The sequence below is a fragment of the Myotis daubentonii genome, chromosome 5, assembly GCF_963259705.1.
Source record: "Myotis daubentonii chromosome 5, mMyoDau2.1, whole genome shotgun sequence".
NCBI lineage: Eukaryota > Metazoa > Chordata > Mammalia > Chiroptera > Vespertilionidae > Myotis > Myotis daubentonii.
The window spans coordinates 6,878,687-6,904,113 of record NC_081844.1 but is presented as its reverse complement, the minus strand read 5'-3'; the positions used below and the strand labels follow the sequence as shown (position 1 = coordinate 6,904,113).

The 25,427-nt window shown below is 52.7% G+C and overlaps 1 protein-coding gene and 1 non-coding gene across 2 annotated transcripts; one reads left to right on the top strand and one right to left on the bottom strand.

The window, feature by feature from the left end:
* Positions 1-6,581: 6,581 nt before the first annotated feature.
* On the bottom strand, positions 6,582-18,201 carry SH3BP5L (SH3 binding domain protein 5 like). The gene is made up of 6 exons (XM_059695755.1): positions 17,947-18,201; positions 12,173-12,235; positions 11,909-12,037; positions 10,326-10,487; positions 8,708-8,881; positions 6,582-8,389 (listed from the first exon to the last, which is right to left on the bottom strand). Exons 1-6 carry the CDS (start codon positions 18,127-18,129, stop codon positions 7,943-7,945), a joined length of 1,158 nt encoding a protein of 385 aa, XP_059551738.1. The 5' UTR covers positions 18,130-18,201; the 3' UTR covers positions 6,582-7,942.
* A 4,055-nt stretch (positions 18,202-22,256) lies between these two features.
* Positions 22,257-22,447, top strand: LOC132236371 (U2 spliceosomal RNA). Its single transcript, XR_009453299.1, has one exon. It is a non-coding gene; the product is annotated as a U2 spliceosomal RNA (small nuclear RNA).
* The last annotated feature ends 2,980 nt before the right edge of the window (positions 22,448-25,427 follow it).

Genomic DNA, 25,427 nt, shown 5'->3' with positions numbered 1-25,427 from the left:
GTGTTTGCCATGTTAACATACTGGGTGCCATCCCAACCCACCCCAAGTTTCTGACCCAGGGACTTGAGCTCAGGGACTTGAGAATGTGCATTTCCAAGAAGTTGCAGGTGATATTTATGTTGCTGGTCTGGAGAACCCACTTTAGAAACCAGAGTTCTAGAAGAATCCTCTCTGGGCCAGGATCTCAGAGTGATGAAGGGTGGATGAGAGACATTTCTACCGTTCTCACATCACGGTGAGATGTTCATGCTCATAACTGATCATCCCTCACAAAAAAAACCCAAAATTCTCAGAACCCACAGTCCTCAAGAAAACATCAGTTTTGATTAGACTGGCCCCATCAGTGTCAGCTGGGTTCCAGGCACACAAATCCTCATAGAATTAATGGTGCAGAGCTGCCCAGAGGGCCTGAGCACAGTCCTCTGGGTCTTCCTACCTGGTTATAGGATGGCTACTTCCAGGAGGAAATTCTACCCTCCCCGTGTCTCCAATGGGTCCTGCCTACATATTGCTTTCACTCGTATCTGGCTTCCAATTATGAGATATCAAACCCTGTTAGAGCCAGTTGGGGTTGGAACATGTTTGAAACAAGGTTTATCAGTGATTTTCCTGACATCAGAGCCATAAACTTCTAGCTGGCAGAGGGTCACAAAATGCAGACAGCTCCAGGAAGGGCCCACACCCTAGGACAGGAGTGGGCAAACTTTTTGACTCGAGGGCCACAATGGGTTCTTAAACTGGACCGGAGGGCCGGAACAAAAGCATGGATGGAGTGTTTGTGTGAACTAATATAAATTCAAAGTAAACATCATTACCTAAAAGGGTACGGTCTTTTTTTTTTTTTTAGTTTTATTCATTTCAAACTGGCCGGATCCGGCCCGCGGGCCGTAGTTTGCCCACGGCTGCCCTAAGACCTTGAGCTAGATCAAGGTAAGGATTATAAATCTGACCTGCACTCAGTGAGTGTCCAAGCACCTCAGAGCACCATCCTGCTACTGGCTGAATCACCGGGGCATGCTCCTGCTTCATCTCTGAGGTCCCTCACTGCCGCTGAGTGCACCCATCTTCATCTCTCTTCTCCACTTTTGTACCAATTCTTCTAGTTGCACAGTATTTCCTCTCATCCCCTCCATTTACGCTTCCATACCAATTTGCTTGCCTTTCACATTTTCTCTGGATGTGCCTTTAATATATTCAATTTTATTCAGAAAAAAAAGATAAACAAACAGCATATCCAAGATGGCAAGTAAGCTAAATAGCTGGCTGCATTTAAAAAAACAACAACAAAAAAATCTTGAGTTTGCTTTTGTTGGTGCCATGAAGACATAGCTTCCCTCCGAGAGAGACCATTCTAAGGCCTTGTGACCTTTCTTGTTGGACGGGTTCCTTCCAACTGAGTCACCACAGTCCCTTCTGCTAAATACAACGGTTTGAGGGAGAAGGAAAGTTTTGTGATCAGAGGATTCAGAAATCCTGTCCGAAGTGGAAGCAGAGTTGAGTAGAGGTCAGCTGAAAGCCAAATAGGAGAGCAGGGTGCACACTCCTGCCCAGCACAGGGGCAGCGGGGCTCCTGGCCTCTCCACAGCAGCAACACTGAAGTTAGAAAAGGGGAGGAGGTGTAAAGCGAGGGACTCATCCTCCCCTGAACACTGGCAGCTTCTGAGAGCCCACCCAGTTCCAGGAGCCCCGCCAGGAAGCCCTCCATGCCAGCAGCTTCCTCTATCCCTCCACTCTTCCCCCATCCCCACAGCGCTGTAAGTTCCTGCCTCACCTCTGGAGAAGGGTAGGCCCCAACATGGCTGACATGCCCTTCTGCTGCGTGTGGAGTGGAGAGGACCCCTAAGGAGAGAGGAATGGGGACAGGGTGGCTGAAGGCATGTGTGATGAAGAAGCAGCTGAGGAAAAAGGAGTTTGTCTTCTTTTGCCAAACTCTGCCACTCTGGCCTCCATTCCATCCTAGATACAAATGTTCCTCTGTCCTAAATGGGGAAAAAACTCATTTTGACTCCCCTTTTCCAACTGTGTTGAACAAGTCAGCTGGCTTATCCCAGGTGTGGTAAACGCCTGCCAGCCACCAGGAAGGAGAGGCCACCCAAGCACTCTGCGCCCCCCCCCTCCCCCCCCCCCCCCGGAACTGCAGGGTCCTGATGCAGTGGACAGTCATCGGATCACACCCAAAGCAGCTGGCCACTGCCTCTGGCTGGGTCCCAATCAACCCTGGACTTGGGAGTTCTCATGCTCTGTTCCCAAGACCTCTCTGCAAACGCATCCACCTGCCCACATCACCCACTAAATGCCTCACAGGCCCAAACTCTCCACCGGCCATGTCATTTTAGTTCTTTAAAGAACCTGAGAGGTCATCTGCCCGGTGCGGTACACTTCTTGCAGACTGGGACACTAAGGCCCAGGGAAGCTGGCGGGTCATTCATGTGCACACAGCTCCTCATGGCATAGGCAGGCCAATCACAGCCCTCTGGACAGTGTGGTCAGTGCTGTTCACTCCTGGGTTACATCTGCCCCCTTTCGCCTCACGTGCACCAGTTCAGACCTTACATGGCGTATGGTCACTCTATCATGTCTATTGTAGCATGTTAAGTGTTGAGCAAGATAAAGTCAAATGAGCTTTGGGGAACTTGGAGAGGGTGGGGGGATTAGTTCAGAGCTGGCTGGAGAGCTGGGAACCAGAAAGGCTTTTCTTTGATGACAAAAACCTGAGCTGGGTCTCAAATCCAGGCAGAAGTCTAACAGGTTAAGCAGGGGGAAACATGTCAAGAGTAATACAAGTATCAGCATGTTAGTGGGCAGACTTGATGGACAGTGCCATGTGCCAGACCCTGAGAACATAAGATGGGTGAGACACAGCCCTGGCTGGAGGGGCTCAGGACATGGTTCAGAAGAGTGAGGCCTAGGGTCAGGAAGACTTGGAGGTGGGGGCCCTCCTGCCAGCACCTGTCCAGCTTGCACCCAGTGGCTGGGTCAGAGCTCCAAAGTAATGAGTGCCCCACTCAAAGCGTCCCACTTTCCTTATCTCCCAGATCCCTCCTTCACTGTAGCCGTCTCTAGTCATCAATGTTTACTGCCCTGCATCACCTGCTACCAGCACGAACCTGTGTTCCTCACCTGGGCACCCCACCCACTTTATGGTGTTTCTAACAAGCCCTACCAGTGTTTGTACTTAGAAAGATCCTGGCAAATATTGCTTAATAAACTGAACACATTCAGCCCTGAGGGTGTATTCAGTGGTTAGAGCAGCAGCCCCCGGAACCAAAGGGTCACAGGTTCAATTCCCGGTCAAGGGAAGGTACCTCGGTTGCAGGTTCAATCCCTAGCCCCAGTTGGGGTGCACGCGGGAGGCAACCAATAAATGTCTCACTCACATCAATGTTTCTATGCCTGTCTCTCTCCCCTGCCCCTCCCTCCCTCCCACTCTCTCTAAAAATCAATGGAAAAAATATCCTCTGGTGAGGATTAACAAAAAAAAAAAGAAAAGAAAAAAAACCCGCACACATCCATTTGCCAGCCAGTGGATTGTCCCTGGTTCCATCAGTCCCAGGAGGGCCCAGTGTACAGACCTGGGGCTCAGGAATGGTGGGGTTGGGGAGGAGGGGTGGAGAGAAATGATTGCCCAGGAATGGAATGTGGAGGGAAGTTAAGAAATGAACAGGGACAGGGCCTTAGGGAGGACAAGAAATGTGGGTGGAAAAGAGGACAGGGCACAACAGGCACAGAATATCTGGTCCCAAATGACAAGCCACCCCAAACACCTGGGCCAGCTCACTCTCACACCGCATGGAACACAGACGCAGGAATGCAGGAGGCCTGAGAAGCGGGGACAGATGGGACTCAAGTGGTGTGACCCCCACACTGGCCCAGCGCCCACCCACCAGGCGCCCAGATGCCCACCAAAATTCCCGAATGGAATCTCACAGGACAGACGTGAACATATGCTTCTGCTGTCCCCTGCTGACAGCGCAGGGTGTGACATCCTGGGAGCCCATCCCTCTCCTCACACCTTGAGGGAGACCAAGCCTTAGGTGGGGACTTTATAAGGAGTCTCCTTGTCCAGCACAGGATGGGACCAGGCCCCCCTGTGCAGGTTCACTGTTGAACGGAGTGACTGGCATCCACTGATCTGCACCAGGCTAATCCACCTGGACCTTCTCCTTGTACAATTGATAACACCTAAGAACAGAGACATTGGAGAACCACCCCACCGCCCCCAATGGACGTGGATGTAGAACCCAATCCCTAACCAAGTAATCTGGTGCACATCAGACTGGGGGCGTGTGGGAAGCAAAAAAAGCACGGCCACTGAGCACCCATTAGGCACCAGGTGCGTGCTGGGCGCTGGGAGACTGAGGCCCAGCCGCTCACTTGAGGACATGGTTCAGCAGCACTGCTACCACTCACTGTTTCGTGTGACATGGTACAGGAATGGGAAGGACGAGGCCCCACATTCCCCACAACCTGGCCATCTCTTGCTCACAACAAAATTTTTAACAACAAAATTCCCTTTGACCATGCTGATACTTCATACAACTTCCTAAGAGGTGACTACATCCACTGCCTCTACTGTCACTTCTGGTTCCTGTGAGTTTGGACTCAAAGAATCCAACTGCCACCCTGGACAGATGGCTCAGTTGGTTGGAGGATCGTCCCTTAAACCAAAAGGTTGCAGGTTCAACTTCTGGTCAGAGCACATACAGGAGGCAATCAATTTGTTTCTCTCTCACTTCAAGGTTTCTCTCTCTCAAATCAATAAAAAAACACAGCCTTGTGTGAGGATTAAAAAAAAAAATAAATCCAACTTCCTCCATTTTCTTCTATGAAGCTGGAGCAGACGGGGTACTTCCACTCTACCTGTTGTCTCATCTGGAAAAAGGCAGCTGTGGTGCTACCCCCCATTGTGGGAGTAAAATGGGTCAATGCCTATGCCTGGCACAGGACATGCCCTGGGTGGTGTTGGCCATGGTTGTCGGGATCAGGCTGGGGTGCTTTCACATTTTATTCCATTAGAGCAGTGGTTCTCAACCTTCCTAATGCCGCGACCCTTTAATACAGTTCCTCATGCTGTGGTCCCCCCAACCATAAAATTATTTTCGTTGCTGCTTCATAACTGTAATTTTGCTACTGTTATGAATCGTAATGTAAATATCTGATATGCAGGATGTATTTTCGAACGACCCCCAAAGGGGTCGCGACCCACAGGTTGAGAACCACTGCATTAGAGGATGCATCATCAGCTCTAACCCTCCTGGTCTCTCCTCACTCCTACCTTATGTGACAGGTGATTTTGCAAGGAACTGGGTGGGCACTGCTAGCCCTTTCCTGGGTTCCTTCACACCAGGAGACATAGGTCCACACTACCAGGGCCTGGGAAGGGAAGGATGACCTGAGTGTCATCTCAGAAAGCTCACTTGCCTAAAGACATAGGCCATGCACTCAGCAGCTTTCCTAGTGACAAAGGAAATAGTTTGGCATCCATCTGCCTTATCATACTTTCCTTATTTCTCAATAAAAACAAGCCAGGTCAGAAAAGGCAGTCTCACACTGGACAGTACCTGCCAAAGGACACTAGTACATTTCTGTACACAGTGGCTCCTGATGTCCCATCTGAGGTCACCAGTCACTGCTCTGCCCTCCTGTCCCTCCAACTCCTGGCCTTTGCCCGGCCCCTTGAGTTTAGACCTCATTTCTCACCAGCTTTGCAGGGTTTCTGACCCTCCCAGCAGTACCTTCTTCATCCCTTTGACTGACCCCACTCTTCACCTGGATGTAAACACAGGTGCACCCCTGATTAGGCTCAGTCCAAAGCCTTCGTGTATATCATGCTCGTGAAGTTCTCAGCCCTTCTCCACCTGATGTTTCACAGGCTAGGGCTGTGGTTGGCAAACTGCGGCTCGGGAGCCACATGCGGCTCTTTGGCCCCTTGAGTGTGGCTCTTCCTAAGCCTTAGGATTACCCTCATTAAGTTAATAACAATGTACCTACCTATATAGTTTAAGTTTAAAAAAGTTGGCTCTCAAAAGAAATTTCAATTGTTGTACTGTTGATATTTGGCTCTGCTGACTAATGAGTTTGCCGACCACTGGGCTAGGGTATACAGGAGGGCCTGGCCCACAAGTCAAACCTTGATTTGGGAGTCTCCTCTGTGTTAAACTTTTAATTTCAGGTAGACCACAAATAACTAAGTTATGACCTAAACATTGGGGCAAAAAGCACTCACTATCTGAAACCCAAGTCTAATTGGGCAACCTGCATGTTTGCTAAATCCTGCAACCCTTTCTTCACGCTCATGCCAATCCAGGAGTGGCACTCATAGGGACCACCCCAAAGTAGCTGGCAAGTCACTCCACCCTACAAACCTGGCTCCACCAGCAGGTGGGATGGGGAACCACCCCTGTGCACTTACCCCAGCCATGTTGCTATAAGCCTTCCCTCCTCTCTTGGCCTGGTTAAATCTCAGATCCAACTCTTCTTCACCTCCCAGGGGCCTTCCCTGACCATCCCATCGAAAGAGGCCCCCATCATCCTGCTCAACACCCCCACCCCTTCTCCCTTCCATACAGGGGTAGTAAACATTACTGTTACATAAACTATTTTATTTAAATAAAATCAGGGCAGATCCTTTCCCCCCATACACCAGCACATGCACACACACACACGGGCACATCTTCCCTTTCTTCCCTTCACCCACGGCCACCTCAAACCCACAGGTTCTCATTGTGACCATCCTACCTCAACCCTAGAACAGGGACACACCGTCCATGTGAAGACCCCACTGCTCCCAGTCAATGGCAGCAGCACACAGGCCTAGGTACAGCCCTACTACCCAGTCTAGCTCTCAGCCCTCCTAGGGTGGGACAGAAGGACCAGTCCTCCCAAGGCACCCCAACCTGGTGAGACTTCCCCACCTTCCCCCCGCCAGACGCACACACAGCCTGGCAGCACCACTGAACACCTAAAGCTGCTCCCTGTGGAGGGTGAGTCCCCTCCCCACACCAAGGGCAGCCACACTTTAGCATTCCCCAAGGGACCCTGGAGTAGGTATGGTATTGTTGGGGAAAGAGCACCAAATTCCCCAACTCCATCCTATAGGAATAGGCTGAGATTCAGCTCAAAATCCTCTAAAAAGTAAACCTCACTCGGCAACAGGGATGGCAAGGGTCTCAGCATCAGGACCTCATAACATCTCTACTCCCCACATGGACCCCATTAGAGACCACTAGCACCTTGGCAATGTTAAGGGCCCAACTCTTCTGGGGAAAACACCATGTACATGGGAGCCTGTGCGGAGTAGGTAATGTCCCCTATGCTGACAGCAGGGTCGGGTTTCACCTTTCCTGAGACCAGCACCCTCAAGTCCTGCTCTGGGACACCCAGAGCAAAGTGGCTGAGGTCATGAGGAGGGAGTGCTGAAGGGACAGGGATGTGTCTTCCACAGGTACACAGCCCCACAGTGCATGTTACAGGTGATACACAGGCGGGCTGGAGCAGAGCATGGGGCCAGGCTGCCAGGAGGGCTCCTACACCTCCCTCTGGCCCCTCACGAGAAGGGGAGATGGGAGGAACACCTGTCCACTCACTCAGGCTTGGGGGCCCGAGATGCTAGATTCAGGTCCACATCCACCTTCTGTGATGGGCTTCCCTGTGCTTCCTAGACCAAGTTCCCTGAGGGAAAAGCCAGGCAGAAGGAAAGAATTAGAAAGAGACCAGCAAAGGGAATGGACAGACCGTGAGAGCCGGAGGTAAGCCTTCTGAGGGAGTAAGGCAGAGAGAGCTGTCACCTGTAACACTGGGGAGGTGGGGGGATGACAATGACAGAATCAGACACAGCCAACCCGACCTCTCCAGGGGAAGCAAGGACCCCAGGAAGAAGCTGGGAGCCCCTGTCCTGAGTGGGCTAGCAGGGTAAGGGCCACACCAGACCCCTAAGCACAGGCTACAGACTGATGCTGCGCTGGTGGCGGCCCCCACGGCCCCCGCTCCAGGTGCCCAGCTCCTGGCCGTCTAGACTGGCATGGTCCGAGAGACCCCGCAGGTGTTCCACGGAGTCACACTTTTGCAGGTCTGAGGCCACTGTGCGCAGGCTCAGCAGGCTTACCGTGTCTGCATCAGGGGCAGGACCAAGCCCCAGGCTGCAGCCCTCTTCTGGGGCCTCACCCTCGGCCCCCTCAATGATCCCACTGTCTCCGTCCTCCTCCTCCTGGGGCCTGGCCTCAGCGCCCACAGGGGAAGAGCGCCGAGGGCCAGGCGGGCGAGGGGGCAGGCCCCGCCGGCGCTCGTGAATCTGCTCGCTGATCTGCTCCAGGTTGCGCAGGGCCACCGAGTAGCGAGTCTTGGCCTGAGCAACCTGCTGCTCCAGCTCTGTCACCTTGGCCTTGTGCTCCTGAGGGAGGACAGATGGCATCACCCAGCTGGCAACGCTCCACAGCCGGGAGCTCCCAGTCCCCTTAGGTCCCACTGGGCAGCCCCACTCTGCCCCAAACCCACCGGATCCTCCTCCTCTCCCGATTCTCATTTTTTCTTGTTTATCTCCCTACAACTCCAATCCCTGCCAGCACCCACCCCCAACTCCACCTCCCACTTCCTTGAGGTCATTCTGATCACAGGCGCCACCCCATCCCACCTAGTTGATCACACACTGTCTCCCTGCTCTCACTTGCCATGCCCGCCCTCGCCCACCTGTCCCCCTCCCCATAGCTACCTCCAGGATCTGGCTGAACTGAGCCTTCAGCTCAAAGTAGGGGCGGCTCTTGCCAATAGCCCGCCGGAGGGTCTTCTGCAGGGCCTGCACCCGAGCTTCAGCCTGCTGGCACAGCCGCGTTACCCGTTGGTGCTCCCGCTCACCATGAAGCCGTTCCTCCTCTGCCTCGTTCACCTGGCCCACACAGCATAGATGACAGATTTCACTCAGCTGGGGGACATGCTCCTACCCCTGCCATTCACCCCAGGCTGCCACTCCAAATGTTACCCTGGGGGAAACCCCACTGTCTGAGGAGCCGAGAGAGAGCATGGATTTCCCGAGACACAAAGGAGAACAGTGGGTCCTTGCACCTGCCTATTGTTGCCTGCACCACCGCCACTCGGGTTTGCCGCTGCTGGGAGGGTGCCAGGGCCCTATGGACAACTTGTGAGCCTGTCAGGATGTCTGTCTGGGCACATCTTCTACAGTCATCATCCTCAGGGAGCCCTCGGTGCTGGGGTGGGAGCTGGGGAGACCGGAGGAGCCCCAGTGGGGGCAGCCAAGCTCTGCACTGCGTTCTCTACATTTTCACGCCCCAACAAGGAGTAGGCAAAGTCTCCTGCCAGCCTGTGCACCAAGACCAGGGGCCAACTTTGCCACACACTGGGCAGATGCACACTGGAGCCTGTCACACCCTGCCACTCACAGCTCAACAAGCCCTCCGCAGTGCCACACTCTCCTGTAGGAGCTCCGGCTGTGCAAGGCGGTGGCCTGGACTGAGGAGTACTCAATGGACCTGAGGCATGCCCACCTCTCAGGAGCTCACACTTGCTGCTCTAGACTACACATCTGAATCCCCCCCTCCTGCCCCCCCCCAACTAGAGTTCACATGCTGAAATCCTAACCACTACAGTGAAGGTTTGGGAGGCAGCACTCTGAGGTGAGTAGGTCATGGGTGGGATGAGTGCCCTTACAAAAGGGCTCTGGAGAGCTCCCTCGCCCCTTCCGCCATGTGAGGACAGTGAAAAGGGGGCAGACGGGGAGCCTGGAAGGGGGCTTTCCCCAAACACCAAATCTGCCTGTGCCTCGATGCTGGACTTCCCCAACTCCAGAGCTGGGAGAACATTTGTTGTTTAGGCCCCAGTGATGTCTTTGTTATAGCAGCCTGAATGGACGGAGACACTGCTCTTTACACGGTGAAGGTGGCTGATGCCAGGGAGCCTCCCGCTCCTCAGTCCCCTTCAAGTAGCTTGGAAATGATACACAAATTCCACTTTAAATATCAAAGTACAGTGGCGGAGCTCAAAAGCAAGGAAGAGCGAGTATTCTGAAAGCAGAAGGGGTCACAGCTAAACATAACAAAACATGGGTGTTAAACCGAGAGCATCCAGCAGGATGAACTGTTTGGGATAGTGCCTAACCTGGAGGCAAAGAGCCAAACATGCGTCCAGAGGAGATGTACATAAGAACACTGGAGGCCAAGCAGGGCAGGGCAAGAAACAGGTTTGCCTGAAACAGTTACAACTGAGGGAAGGCTGGAGTGGAAAAAAGAAAGGAGTGAGGAGGGTGATGGGATAAAGAGACAGCAAAGAAAGCAAGGGGACCATGGGAGGGGACCTGCTGGAACCGCCTGGCTCACCTTGCAGGTGGCGTGGTTGAGCATCTCCTGCCACGTAGGGTCCAGCCGGTTCTTGTCAGCCATGACACCCTGCTCGGCCACAAACACCATCTCCCGGGCGGCGTTGTGCATGCTCACAGCCCGCTCGTATCGTAAGGCTGCCTTCTGCGTCTCCTGCTGGGCCTGGGGGGAGAAGGCCATCAGAACAGGGAGTCCTCAGGGACCCCCAGTCCACTGTGGAGATATATCCTAGGTGAGGACATGAGGAGGACTGCCCATTGCAATGCCTCACTTCTCACACTGCGCTGACCAAGAAAGCAACATTGTACAAAGAGTATTTTGTAAGGTTATGGCCTGAGAGAAGATGGGAAAGCGTGATGCTGCCAGTGGAGGGTGAGTTGAGACCGACCCAGCAGTTTCAGAGCCGGATGGCCGCCTGCCCTACAGAGAACAAAGAGAATTCCACCCCTTGGTCGTTGCAAGGGAGTTAGCGACGTGGATCAAGTCTCAAAGAAAGAGCACACCCAAGACCATCACATCAACTCCGGTCCAGTAGGGAAGGTGAAGGAAACAATCTGACCATTGCTCAGAGATCGTCATCACAGCCATGCTGACCAAACAAAACACTGGAAACAAATCTAAGTTTTCAGTTCCAGGAAACTGTTAAGTAAATACAGTATGGCTCATATAAGGAAATATTCGGCAGCCCTTAAAAATGGTGGCATGGATGTATATTTATTGACATGGAACTATGTCATAAGTAAAATAAAGGGATAAAAACAGCATATACTGTATAATACGTTTGGCACAATGTATACAAAAAATGTAATGGGTGATCTGTACTGTATTAACCACGCTTTTTATTGCCTATATTTTATGATGCTTTGACATCCCAGGATCCTTACTGGCCCTTCCAAAGCTAGTTAATTTCTGAGATAAAACTCCCTTGTGAGCACACCTTTCACATGCAAACCAGCCAATCCAACACCCACCACCTCCTTTTTTTGACTCTTCCACACCAGCCAATATTGCCTCTGCCGTTATCCAGGACCAAGTACTAACTAGGTCCCACCACAGAGCACAGAGCCCTCCCCTATTCTCAAACCATCCTACCACCCTAAGTTTAGCCAGAGCTGCCTACCCTGCCTCACCCATTCCTCACCACAAAACACAGTAGAAAGGCCGTGGGCCAGGTTTTCTTCTCCTGCCTTCAGCCTCCTGATCAACCCAGGTGCTTCTCCATGTAACCCTGCATGGCAGGCCCCACTCTTGGGAACTGCCATTGTCTCTGCCACCTCACCCCATACTTGACCAACACAAATCAAGTGTGCATGGCAGGATTTAGGGCAATTTTTGTTTTATCTTTTTCTTGTTTTACTGTTACAATTACAGTTTTCTAATAGTGAACCCACATTATTTGTATAAAGAAAAGGGAGGAGGAAGGGTAAAAAAGTGGAGGGTAAATAAAAAAGAGAGGCATGAACCAAAAGGAAGAGAAGAGAAAAGCAAAGAGAAAAGGTGATCTGTCTCCCCTCCACACAGAGGAAGAATCTTGGGCCAGCATCGGTGCACGGCCTCTCAGATCGAGGGTCAGGGGGCTGTACCTCCTTAGCCAGCCGCCGAGCCTCATAGTAGGGCCGGGCCTTCTCGATGCAGCTCCCCAGCTGGGAGCCCTGCGTGTTAAGCTTCCTCGCTGACTCCTGCAGGATCCTCCGATAGGTGGTTCTGGCCTCCTGGCAAAGGGACAGAGATGTGGGCAGAAGAATAACTGTGTGTGGGTCCCAGTCCCTCTTGTTTCCTGTGTCGCCCCTTCCCCTGCCACTGTGCTGAATAGGGGACATATGGAGACACCGGGGCAGGACACTCACGTCCAACTGTAGCTCCACCTGGTTGATCTCCTCGCTGGCCTGGTTCAGGTGCTCCAGCTCCTCCTGCCACAGAAAGGGGCAGAGTTAGAGCCGGGAAAGAAGGAGCCTCCGTGGGCTGGGTGGGCAGGGAGTGCATGCAGAGACAAAAGCCCGCCAAACCAGGGAGGGAAGAAGTACAGGGAGGCACTGCTCCTCCTTGTCAGAGACCTAACCCACAGTCCACTATCTCACAACTTACCTGTGTCAGGGAGGAAAGCCCCCACGTTAAAGGTCAGGAGATCAAGGTTTGGAGATGAACACTCATGCACACAGGGAAGTGGCAGCAGCCTGGGCGCTCTCCCTCAGACTGTACCAGGTCCTCCTCAAACCCCAGCCAGGAGTTCTCCTCCTCCCTGAGCCACTCGCTCAGCACGTTTACTGCACACTTACCCCAGCTAAGCACATGAGAACCAAGAATTCAGGACTCGGAAAGGTGGCAGCTTATGGCCCAGCAAGTAAGCAACAGACCCTCATGGTGTGAGGAGTCATGGGGGGGGGGGGGGGGGGGAGCAGCATCACCTACCTGGGCAGCACAAGGCTTGGGGCAGGGTGCTCTAAACACCTGCCCAGACTGGGCCTTGATTGATGCACAGAAAGCACCAGTGACAGGCAGGTGCCCAGGAGGCAACGCTCAGATGAGAAGCCAGTGAGGTCAGGGCAGAGGGGAGGGGAGGGCACAGAGCCTGGCACTCCCTGGCTGTGGCTTGGGAAGGCCTATCTGAGCAATGTGAGAATGAGTGGGGAGCCAGGCAGACAATGGTGGAGGCAGTCTTCAGTATCCGGCTGAGGAGGGAAGCACAGGCCCAGGGAAATGCAGGCTGCAGAATTATGAGGGCCTGGTGGGCAATGAGGCCAGATTAGGGAGAGCACATGGTTCAAGAGGCCACGAGCCAGCTTGGGCGTAGAGCGACAGTGACCCTAAGTCCCCACACAGTAGATCCTGTGGGAGAAAGGAAGAGCCTCAGGGAGAAGTCACCAGACACACTGGCTTGAGCGCCTCACTGGACCCAGGACCACCTGGGAGAGAGAGCAGGGAGGAGTGCTGGACTCAAGTTTCCACTCCTGCTGCTTCTTTGTCAAGTTCCTGGAGCCCAACGAGTCAAGGACACTCCTGAGGAGGAGCCGGGCCCCAGAAGACGCCTGGTGCTCAGCTAAGGGACTCCATCCAGGAGCCCTGCAGCAGCCAACTGGACTCACAGGTATGGCCTACACTTGGCCAGGAGGCACACTGCCACTGCCACCTTGCACTCGCCTCATTCAGCCCTTTCAACAGTCCAGTGTATGATCCCCCTCAGTCCTTTTATTTCTATAAAGGAATAAAGTCCTTTTATTTCTATACACCTCCTCAAGCCCTGAGATTTGAGTTTGCAAGTAAGAATCCAGGAAACCAAGTTACATGTCCTAATTACAGTAAAGGAACACAAAGGAAGACACAACAGAACCAAGAACAAAGATATCATAGCACACTTTCCTGCCTCCAAAAGGGCCTCAAACTTGACTCTGGACTGAACAAAGCTGTCCAACAGAAATACAATGTGTGTCTCACCCTTTCTAGTAGCCACATTTTAAAAAAAGCAAAACTGAACAGATGAAATTGTAACTTTTCATTTAACCCTACATGCCCAAGAAATTGTAATTTCAGTTATGTTATCAGCATAAAGTATTTACAACACTCCTATGCTTTTTTTAGACAATGCCTGTGAAATATGCACGTTCATTTGATCCTCAGGGCACATCTTAGCCTGGCCAGTCGCACTTGGCTCCCGTACTGGGCAGTGTGGGTCTAGAAACTGGTGCACATGGGCCACCTGGTTAGTCACACAACCCAGCGTCCATGAGACAAGACAGTCTGGAGCCACAGGCAGCCAACACTCGGACCCCAGGGAGGCCGAAGGAAGTACTCCACCAGCACACAGCTCCGTTTCACTGCCTCCCCAACAAGGACTTCGCCTGCATCTGACAGGAGCACCCCAACGGGCCTCAGAAGAGGTAATTCCTGCAGGATGAGAGGCCACCTCTCCCATGGGCCCAGCTCCTATGTGTGACTCAGCCCAAGATGGTTTCAGACTCTGCGACAAGAGGTGCCGGCCTTCCCAGCAGCCTCGCTGGCATCCTCCCTTTCTCAGCCCATTCTCTTGACAGAAAAGGACAATGAGATGGGACCCTGGCTGCTGTGCTCAGTGGTTTGTGCCAAAGGGTCACAGGTTCAATTCCCGGTCAAGGGCACATAACTGGGTTACAGGTTCCATTTCCGGCCCCTGGTCAGGGCAGTCGGGGTGTGTGCAGGAGGCAACCAATCAATGTGGCTCTCTCACATCTCTCTGTCTATCTCTCTCTCTCTCTCCCCCGCTTCCACTCTCTCTAAAAATTAATGGAAAAATATACTCAGGTGAGGATTAACAAAAAGAAAAGAAAAATAAAAAAAGGAAACCATGAGGTGTGCATCTGGCCATCAGCGACAGAGTTGGGGCTGCATCCTGGACCCACCCTTTGATCTGGCTGCCCAGCCTCTGTGACCACCCTCCACACTGAGGATGTGCCTGGGTGGGACGCTCAGAGAAGACAGGTACACCATCACCTTAGACAACCACGGCAAAGGCCAGGCCTCAGGAGAGCAACAAGTACTGATTTTGAGGAAGGAGAGAAAGTGGGTGCAGTCCACCCTGCATTGTTCCTGTGGGCAACCCGAGATCCAGGCTGCCTCCCACTCGGTTCCACAGCCCACACTGTCCCCAGCCAGACAAGGTCATCAGCGTGGAGGGCTCTATGGAAGTCATCCCCCACTGGAAAAAGGACGTGCAGGGTTTGGCTATTGGCGAAAGGCAGGAATCTACGTCAGCACAGCAGCTCCAGTAATTAAAAGTCTTCTGTTGAATGAGGTCTGCCCCTCAGTCACAAAGCTCTAACAGGCTGGAGGTGGGCAAGGGGGTGGGGGCAGCCAGGCTGAACGGAAGCTGAGGAACACCAAGCAGTTGGGGAGCTGGAAACACCTGCCATGTGGCCTGCCCCACTGGGGACTCCTGGTAGCTGCTGACACAGAACTCCAGGAAAATGAGGTCTGAGTCAGCAAACACTGCCCATCAGTGAGCCTGCAGCCAGCAGGGAGGGTGACCTTCCTGGACACATAGTGCATTCCCAGGATGCCAGGCCACTGTGGCAGAGGCCTAACCACTCAGGCTGCCAACATGCCTGTCTGCCTGTGCCAGCTATTAAAACACTAAGCCACGATCAACGGGTGGGGCCAGGGTGATGCACGGCCCAGGTCTCAGAAATAAGGGAATTAAAGCTGTCTGCGAGCCAAACCAACATTTCAGATGAGGTGGCAGAGGCTGCAGAGTCATCCTTGAGAGTCTGAATGTATCCACTCACCCAGGAAAGATGTGCCCATCACAGAGGCTGAGAAAGTCACAAAGGAGGAGACCCAGGCCCAGAGAACCAGTTTAGAGGCCTCAGAGAACTACGCTGAGGTCAAGACATGGATATGGACAGTGGCCTTCCCAGGAGAACAGCATACTTCCTGTAGGCCTGAAGCTGGCTTCCATACAACTTCCAGGCAATCCCACCAGACAACGGGGGCACGGGCATGCTGCCTGCCTGCCCAGAAACCCCAGTCCCTACATCACAAAGAGCCTCGCCCAAAGATCCAGAAAACACCCGAAAAGGGGCCCTATCTTCGAATATCCCCAGCCCAGTGGACACGTCAGAACCATTTCTCACCCACCCAGGCCAGAAGGATGCACTTGTCTGCGCACAGCTCCGATGGCGGCTCTTACAGCTCCCTGGTGGGTTCTGATGGATCTGTGGGTAAAGACTCACTGAATGTACTACCGATCCACTTAAAACGCTGAAACACACAAAAAGGAGAACGGTCTGTGCACTGTCGACACTAAAGGGACGCAGAAGACACGCCCCACTCTCATCTGCACAGAAGAGCCCGAAGCCCGCAGGGCTGACGCCAGCTGCCTGCTCCATGAAGGGAGCTCTCACAGCAGCCTGCCTCCCACAAGACAAGGGCCGAATCCCCCCTGAGACCAGAAAACTGGCCCGGCTGAGGGCCACCTGTGCAAGGAGACTTTTCCTTCTTACATAACCCACAGCGCAACTCCTATTCTGGCAAGTCACGGTGGGCCCGCCGGAGGCGAGGGGACAGCACAGGTGCCCAGTGTCCTCTAAAGATCACAGAGCTCGTCCGCTGGAACTGCCCATGACAGAATGTTCTAGTTCTGCACTGCCAATAGCACCTGAGGAAATGTATCTTCAGCTTTTACTTCTCTGTAACTGATTTGCTGAAGTCGGCCATGTGAATGGACAGCGAAGCACAGAAGTGCCTGTGGGCGGTGGGCAATGGGCGATACAGGGGCAGGCGGGGCCGCGGGAGACAATGCCGGATTCCCTTCGGGGCAGGGCCAGGAACGCTGCCGCGCGCCACGTGGCCTTCTCCCCAAGGTGCGCAGGGTGTCTTTCCCAAAGCACCACCTGCAAACTCACCAACAGACCAACGAAAGAACGTGAAAGATTCATAGGACTGTCAGAGCAGTGCAGGAAGGAGTCATGCAAATCAGGGGGAACACCCCTCACTTGACAGATAGAGAAACTGAGGCTTGTGGAGGTTACACAACTTGCATGAAAATCACAAATCATCAGTCAGAAGGTTGCTTGAGCCTCAGTCCGAAATGTTTTTCACTACAACTTGTTTCCTCAGTGGAGGACAAATCTAAAATCAACCAAAGAAACTGAGCTGATTTCAAGGCAATACCCGTGAAACAGCAGGAATGTCTGACACACCAGGCTTCACTGTGAGCAGCGACACAGTTCCCACACCCCCCCCCGACTCCAGGAGCCCCGCCAAGAGGCAGGAAGGACTCTCGGACCAGCACCGACTTCTTGTGGACACACCAAAGAAATCTGCTAAAGGGGTGTTGACAGAGAAGCCCAGGAAGCAAGCCCAGGGATGTGTTGCTCACCTGCACAGGTGTGAGTCACCTGCACACCAGAATCTTGAAGACGCTATGAACTAAAGGGCAGACTCGGCCTCAAACACAGAAACGTGCTGACTCTCACCTGCCCAAGCAGCTTCCCCAGCTAGTCCTTCCCAGCCACTGCCTGGAATCACTGCAGTCAGCCTCGGGGGGCAAGCACCTCCACCCGGTGCCCACCCTGCTCCGGCCTCACCCACTGCTGCAGGTCTCCTTCACAAAGAGCTGCCAGCCGACCACCGGCCTGTAAATGCTCCACGGCGACAAATCAGCTCCCCTACACACTCGGTAGCCACCGCATCCTTAGAGCTGGGCATCTGTGTCACTGAGGACGGAGGACCAATACATATCAGGCTTCCTCAGGGGCCGAAACCGGATGCCACCTTTGTAACACACGACAGGTCTCAGCCTTCACGGACGTGAACATCCCTGGAGGCACTGATGAGGTGAGGCTGCCTCCCAATCCGTCCCCTCCTCTCACGTCCCAGCCACCCAAGTCCGAGCTCACAGCCTGCTGCTTATTTGGAAAGAACAATTCCGCGCTGCACTGACCGGAAGGGTGCCTCCTACATGCCCCTTCCCTTCTCCTGAGGCTTCAGCAACCACCCCAGGCATTCGGGGCCTTTCTGGGCTCTAATCTTAGCACTTCTCCCCGCATTGCACTGGTGTGTGGACAAGCTCGCTTTCCTGTCCTGCCGTGCCCTCATCCGCCAGCTCGTCAGGAAGCTGGCACCCCGGACTCTCCGTCGGTCCCCTCACCTGTATTCTAGGATCCAGCTCTTCCTCCTCCCCGGGAAACACTTTGGCCTCACTGCTACTGCTGCCGTCCCCGCGGGGCTCCTCGGCGACTGGGCTGCGGGGGCCTTCATCCGGCCCCGCCTCCGGCCGCAGCTCCCCCTGAGGGGTCTCCCGCCCCCCCGGGACCTGCCGGAGCTCCGCCATGCCGACGGGGAGAGGGCACAGCCCTATACACAGGAGGGGGCTGACATGCTGGGCCCAGGGCCCCAGCTTGAGGCTGCCCGGGCTCTGGGCGGCAAGAAGGGTCTCTCTCCTCAAGGACTGGCAGAGGGGACACAGGCGGGGCTCGCACTGGATTAGAGGCCGATCCCAGTCGTCAGGGGGTCCCTGCAGCTAGAGCCTTGGCTGCACCCCAGTTCTTCCCCCCCAGCCTCGTGGAGCTGCTGCTCCGAGGCGGGGGGCGGAGGGCCTGGATCCGGGGCCGAGGCCTGCGGGGAAGCACACCATTCGGGAGGGCGGAGGCGGGCGCCACGGGCGGGGCGGCAGCTGGAGACGCGGCTGGGCCCGAACGAGGCTGCGGCGAGGTCTCTGGGGAGCTGCAAGGGAAACAAAGGCCACGGGCGGGCTCAGCCCCAGGCCGCCGGCCGCCGGCCCCGCTCTCGTCCCCCCACAGCCCCGACGACAACCGGCCGCCTCCCCGCCTCGGCCCTCGGGACCTGCGGCCCGGCCCCTCCGCGTTCCGCCGCTCGTGCCCGCCCCCAGCGACCCCGGGCGCACCCCGGGGTTCACCTCGCAACTCCCCGCCCCGCCCCACCTGCTCGTCTTCCTCCAGCCTGCGAACACTCCGAGACCGGCCCCAGGCCGCCGGCGCAGTCGGGCGCACGGGTGCCCCACGCACAGCTCTGCCTCAGTTTACCTTACCGTGCGCGAAGGTCCAAACAACCTCCCCCCGCCCTCCCCACAACAAGCCGGTCCAACCTCATAGGACGGGGCCGAGAGGAAGCGGAAATACATGGCGGATAGCACGCCCTCCGCCACCCGGCAGCCCGGCCGCCCGCCCTCCCACGGTCTCCAGCCAGCGGCCTGGTCTGGGTTCCCCGCCGCTCGCCCCGCCCAACCGGCCAGCAGTTTCCGTACAAAATGGCGCCCAACGCGCTCAGGTCACCTCACGCTGCCTTCGGCCCGTACTCTGCCACAGATGGATGAGGTTGAAATATGAGCCAGCTTTACTGAGAAAAACTAGGCCAGGAGATGGAAACAGAGAGGCCCTGGGAGGTAGAGAAGTGCTACAAACAGGATGAAGACTGACCAGCCACTTCGGAGCGAGCGCTGCCATCTTGCCTTACGACCCTGTGGAGCTGAGTGCGGGGAAGCCACTTCCGGCCTCGCCCAGGAAGTTGGAAGCGCGCCGGAAGTGGGATGAGGGGACTTCCGGCGCGGCCAGCCGGGCGGGTGCTCGCGTCCGGCCTCTGGCGGACTTGGCAGGTGGTTGAGCCGTCGTTTTCCACTAGTGACCGTCTTCGCTGCGGTGGGTCGGCGGTGCCCTCAGTGCCCAGCCCACGGCTCCGCGGGGCGCATCCCTCCTCGGCGTCCCGTCCCCCGGAAGCGCCTGCGAGCGCTCCCCTGAGAGCTTCCCGGGGACTCTGCGCTCCCGGCCGCCGCGAGGAGCTTGTGCTCCCGGGAAGGACCCGAGCGCTGCCGCCTGCGCGCTGCTCGCCGCTGCGCCGGCGAGGCCGAGGGACCGGTGTTTCCGCCCCAGGCCAGACTCCCCGAGAGCCGAGGCCCTCCCTCCTCCCTCACCTCTTCACCCCACGTGAAAAAGTTGTTTTAACCGGCAGTGCCAGACGGCCCTTTAAAAGTGATTGCAGAGAGATTTCTTCCACAAAATTAGAAACGTTATTTTTAAAATTCCAGTAGTGACGTTGCTCGCTGCCGTGGGTTAGCGGGAGCCTGAGTGCCTCGGTGAACAGATCTGCATAATAAATGCCTCGGCCGTCTGTCACGTTCCTCCTACTCTTGCGGTGCTGCACAGAAACCGCGTACGGTGCACTTGGGAGTCAGTTCATTTGTTCCTTCATTTTGTAAAACTGTGACGATTGCATTACCCACCTGCGTGCCCAGGCCCGAATCCGCCCTCTGGCCCCGTGCGGTGCCCGGCCCCTCGCAGCCTTGCCCAGGCTCCCTCCCTGCGCAGCCGGCCCTCCGCAGTCATGGCTTCTAGTCGGCACCGATCGGGACTGCATTTGGCGGGAAGCTCCTGGGCGGACACCTGTAACCCGAGGGCGCTGGCGGCTTCCTGCAGTTCAGCCGCCCTCCTGCGGCGTGCCCCGGCCTCTCCCGGGGCTGCCCCCTCAGGCCAGGCGCCCTGTCATCTGTACGGATGGTGCTGGGGTTCCGAGCCGCTTTTCTGCTGGGCTCGGCTAACGTGTCCAGTGCGACGAGGTTGGGCGCTGCACTGCTTGTCTCACTGAGGCCCCGGCATCACGAACGAAGACTCTTTTCTGGAGCATCACTCTCCACTGGACCTTTCCGCAACGACGCGATGCGAGTGTTCCGTGGGCTCTGCACCAGTGGCCGCAGGTAGCCACTGAGCGCCGGGGATGGCGCTGGGATTAAGGAACTGTATTTCAATTTACTTCTTTAAGTAGCCACATGTGGCTAGTGGTTTCATTGTTGGACAGCACAGCTCTAGAACATGCCTTTCCTATGATCTCCAACGTATGTTGGATTTTCGTATCTTTGATACAAAATAGATATCTCTCCATCTCCACTGTCATTTGTCTCAACCCTCCTTCCTCGCCTCCTGTTTGCTTCTGCAGCCTGGCTTCTGCTTCTGCCAGTCCACAGCGGTCACAGGACAACCTCCTTTGTGCTCTGAACATGGCCACATCACTGACATTCGGCCCTGGGTTATTTCTTACCATTTTTTGTCTCCTGAGTCACCCTTGCCCTAGGTTTCCTCTTATTTCTCCGACATGTTGATTCATTCCTTCATGCAGTACGACTTCCCTGAGTGTCTACTATGCGCCAGGATTTGGGACACTGTCCCGGTTCGCATGTAGCTTATAGTTTGTGTTGCTCATTTTTTAAATCAGTGACATTCAAGCTACTTGGACCACAACCCAGAAATACATTTTACTTTGCAACCCAATATACATATATGTGTAAAACTAGAGGCCCAGTGCATGACACTCGTGCACTGGAGGGGTGGTCCCCTCTCAGTCTGGGACCCCTTGAGGGATGTCCGCCTGCCGGCTTAGGGCCGCTCCCCGCTCTAAGCCGGCAGGCGGACATCCCCGAGGGTCCTTAGTGCTGCCGCAGAGGTGGGAGAGGCTCCGGCCACCACCACTGAGCTCGCCAGCAGTGAGCCCGGCTTCCACCAGGGGGCAGCTCCTACATTGAGTGCCTGCCCCCTGGTGGTCAGTGCGTGTCATAGTGATTGGTCATACTGCCGTTTGGTCTATTTGCATATTAGTCTTTTATTAATAGGATTACTCATATTACATACAAAGCATATTAGTAGTTTCTATACTATATTTTTAATGCTGGTGGAGACCTAGTCTGTTGATTTCTTGACCCACTCACAGTTTGAAAACCCTGCCTAAATGCACTGTGTCCCAGCCTGGTGCCAGCCTCTGGCAGTCTCATGCAGCCCACTTCCTCTAAGCCCTTGCTCAGCTGCATGGCTCTATTTCTAGCCCCTACCCAAGGCTGCTGCCCCTTCCTTGGAATGCTGGCTCCGCTCAGACTCCTCACAGATCACAATCTGAGATGCAGCAGCTTCTCAGACCATTGTCCCAAGGCTTGCCTCTCACTCACTGGGTACAAATCTGATTTCATCCCCTTTTCCAAATCCTGCTTCTTCTGTATTCACTTTGTTGGTGAATGGTTCTACCCGTTTACCATAGGGAGGAATATAGAAAACATGATAAAAGAATCCCCACCTTCACTCTGCATCACATTAAGTATCTCAGGGAGATCCCTTCTTTCCATCTGATTGCCACAGCTTCAACTTAGACCCTCCTCATCTCCACTGTAGATAATGTACCTCAAGAGCCTTCCGGCTCTGGCCAAGTAGCTCATTTGGTTAGAGCCTTGTCCCAATACAACATGGTTGCGGGTTCAATCCCAGGTCAGGCACATAAAAGAATCAACCAATGAATGCACAAAGAAGTGAAACAACAAAATTGATGTTCCTCCCTTCCTCTCTCTAAAATCAATCAATAAATAAAAATTTTAAAAATGTCTTCAAAATCAACTGTTCAATAAACTTTCAGCAATGATGGGAATCTCACTATCTGCACTATTGAGAACTTAAAATGTAGCTAGTAATCGCTTCTTGGCCTTTTGGCTAAGATCAAGTGTAGTATCTGTTCTTATCAGTTTAATATCTGATATGTCCTCTATCCGAGGACAATATATTAAATGGATTTTTGGAGTTAGGAGATGGAATAGGAGCTTGCTCCGTCCACTCCACACATTGGCCTGGTATTGCAGTACCTCTAGGAACAGTGCATCAAAATAATAATAAAATAAAATGTAGCTAGTGGAGCCCTACCTGGTTTAGCTCAGTGGATAGAGTGTTGGCCTGAAGACTGAAGGGTCCCAGGTTCGATTCCAGGCAAGGGCACATGCCCAGGTTGTGGGCTCGATCCCCAGTGGGGGATGTGCAGGGTGCAGCCAATCAATGATGTTTCACTGATATTTCTATCACTGATGTTTCTGTCTCTCCCTTTCCCTTCCTCTCTGAAACCAATAAAAATATTTTAAGATAAATAAATAAAATGTAGCTAGTGTGACTGTAGAACTAAAATTTTAATTGTGGTTTGAATATCCACATGGGGCTAGTGACAAACGGACAGCACAGGTCTACATGATCTCCCCACCACGTTTACCCCCTTCCAGTCCTTGGCACAAATAACCAACCCACCCCTGTTGACTAAGCTAGTGAATGAAATATAAAAATAGGAAAGCCATATAAAGATGTTAGTAAAGCCATTAATTACTAGGTAGTATCACAGTCAACCATTTCTCAGTGAAATAAAATATTCTCATAAATTTTTATTTTTTAATTCCTTCACCCAAATTTCCTTCATTTTGGGTTTTGTTTTTTTCTACTATTAGAAACTTTTTTTCCTTTTATTGAATTTATGGAGGTAAGTGATACTGGTTAACAAAATTACGGTTTCAGGTGCACAATTCTACAACACATCATCTGTACCCTATTGTGTGTTCACCACCCCACGTCAGAGCTGACCATCACCATTTATCCCCCCTATAGTCTCCTCCACCTCCTCCCTCCCAACAATCACCATAGTGATGTCTGTGTCCATGAGTTTTTTCTCCTTTTTTTTCTTTTTTGTTCAATTCTTCTGTTATAGGCACCCCAGAAACACCAAAAAAGCTGTCATAGGACACCCCCTTGAGTTGAAGGGAGAGGGCTGTTTCCTCAGTTCTTTCAGTCTCGTGGGAAGGAATTCAAACGAGTGACTTGGGATGATTGCTTTGTAGTAAAGCCAATTTAAGAAAAAGTGAAGCAAGTAAATTTATTAAAGAAGCAAGGCAAGCCTGGCCAGTGTGGCTCTGTCAGGTGAGCATCGTTCCCTGCACAGAAAGTTTGCTAGTTTGATTCCTGGTCAGAGCACATAGCCAGGTTATGGTTTTGATCCCTGGTTGGGATGCTTGTGGGCAGCAGGCGATTGATATTTTGCTCTCACATAGATGTTTTTCTCACCCTCTCCCTTCCTCTCTCAAATCAGTATGTGTGTGTGTATCTATATAAATAAAAATGTAAATGTTCGTTTGTTCAAAATCTTTTTTTTTATCTTTAAATTCTCTCTCTTTTTTTATTATTATTAGTTAAGGTATTACAAATGTGTCCTCATCCCCCCCATTAACCCCCAGCCTCCCCCCCCGTTCAAAATCTTAAATCTCCGAAAGTTCTTCACCGATTGCTTTGAAATTTTGACACAACGTTGCATTCAAATATGCGTGTGTTTTTATATACCTATATGCCTACTATTATATAGATGTCACACCTGTGACAGGTAAAAACATGCTTTTTTTGAAAAACAGCGCCATCTGTTGGACGTAAAAGCAACACACCCTATACTAAATATTTTATGATTCCATTTCAATGTTTCTGTTTACAATTATAAATTGTAGATAAAATTAACTACAAATATGCATGTCCAGCTGCAAAACTATCGATCAGCTGAGATATTCTCACATCAATTGCTGGAAATTGGGAACTGAAAGGTGCCAGTTGATCTGACCTCAGGACGAATTTCATTGCCTCATAACTTCTGCAACTTAGTGACGTCAAAAGAAGAATTGGTTGAAAAAGTATTTCCCAATATTCAAACCAATTATAAGAATCACGATTGGCTGAGTGAATGAGCTATTCTTGTGGCCAAGAACAAAGACGTCTATGAACTTAACAGTATTATTCAGTCTAACATTCAAAGCGAGGCAGTCACATACAAGTCCGTCGACACTGATGTGGAAGCAGATGAAGCGGTTAATTATCCAACAGAATTTTTGAATTCACTCGATCTGCCAGGGATGCCACCGCACATATTGCAATTGAAAATCGGCGTGCTAATTATCATGTTGCGAAATATCAACCAGCCAAAGCTTTGCAACGGCACGCGGCTTGCAGTAAAAAAAATTAATGAGCAACGTCGTAGAAGCAACAATCTTGACAGGACCTTTCAAAGGTGAAGATGTCCTCATTCCTCGCATTCCTATGATTCCAACGGATATGCCATTTCAATTTAAGAGATTGCAATTCCCAATTCGATTGGCATTTGCAATCATCATCAACAAAGCTCAGGGCCAATCTTTAGAATTGTGCGGTTTAGGATCTAGACACGGATTGCTTCTCACATGGACAATTATATGTTGTGTGTTCCAGAGTCAGCAAACCAGACAATCTCTATATCTGCACAGACAATGGAACAACAAAAAATATTGTATACCCACAAGCATTGTGAAATTAAACATATTAGAAATGTGCGCTTTCTCTTTTCTTTCTTTTCCATTTAACCAGACTGAGCCACAGCAACACGTGGCCGGGTACAGCTAGTATATATATATGTGTGTGTGTGTGTGTGTGTGTGTGTGTGTGTGTGTGTGTGTGTGTATATATATATATATATATATATATTATATATGCTTTCATTTTATTTTTTTGTTAATCCTCACCTGAAGATATTTTTCCATTTATTTTTTAGAGAGAGTGGAAGAGAGGCGGAGAGACAGAGAGAAAGAAACATCAGTGTGAGAGAGACACATTGATTGTTTGCCTTCCACATGCGCCCCAACCTGGGCTGGGGATTGAGCCTGCAACTGAGGTACATGCCCTTGATAGGAATCGAACCCGGGACCCTTCTGAGCCAAACCGGCCAGGGCAGTCAAAATACATTTTAAAAAAATATATATTTCTTTATTGACTTCAGAGAGGAAGGGAGGAGATAGAAACATCTCTCATCCCCCTGATG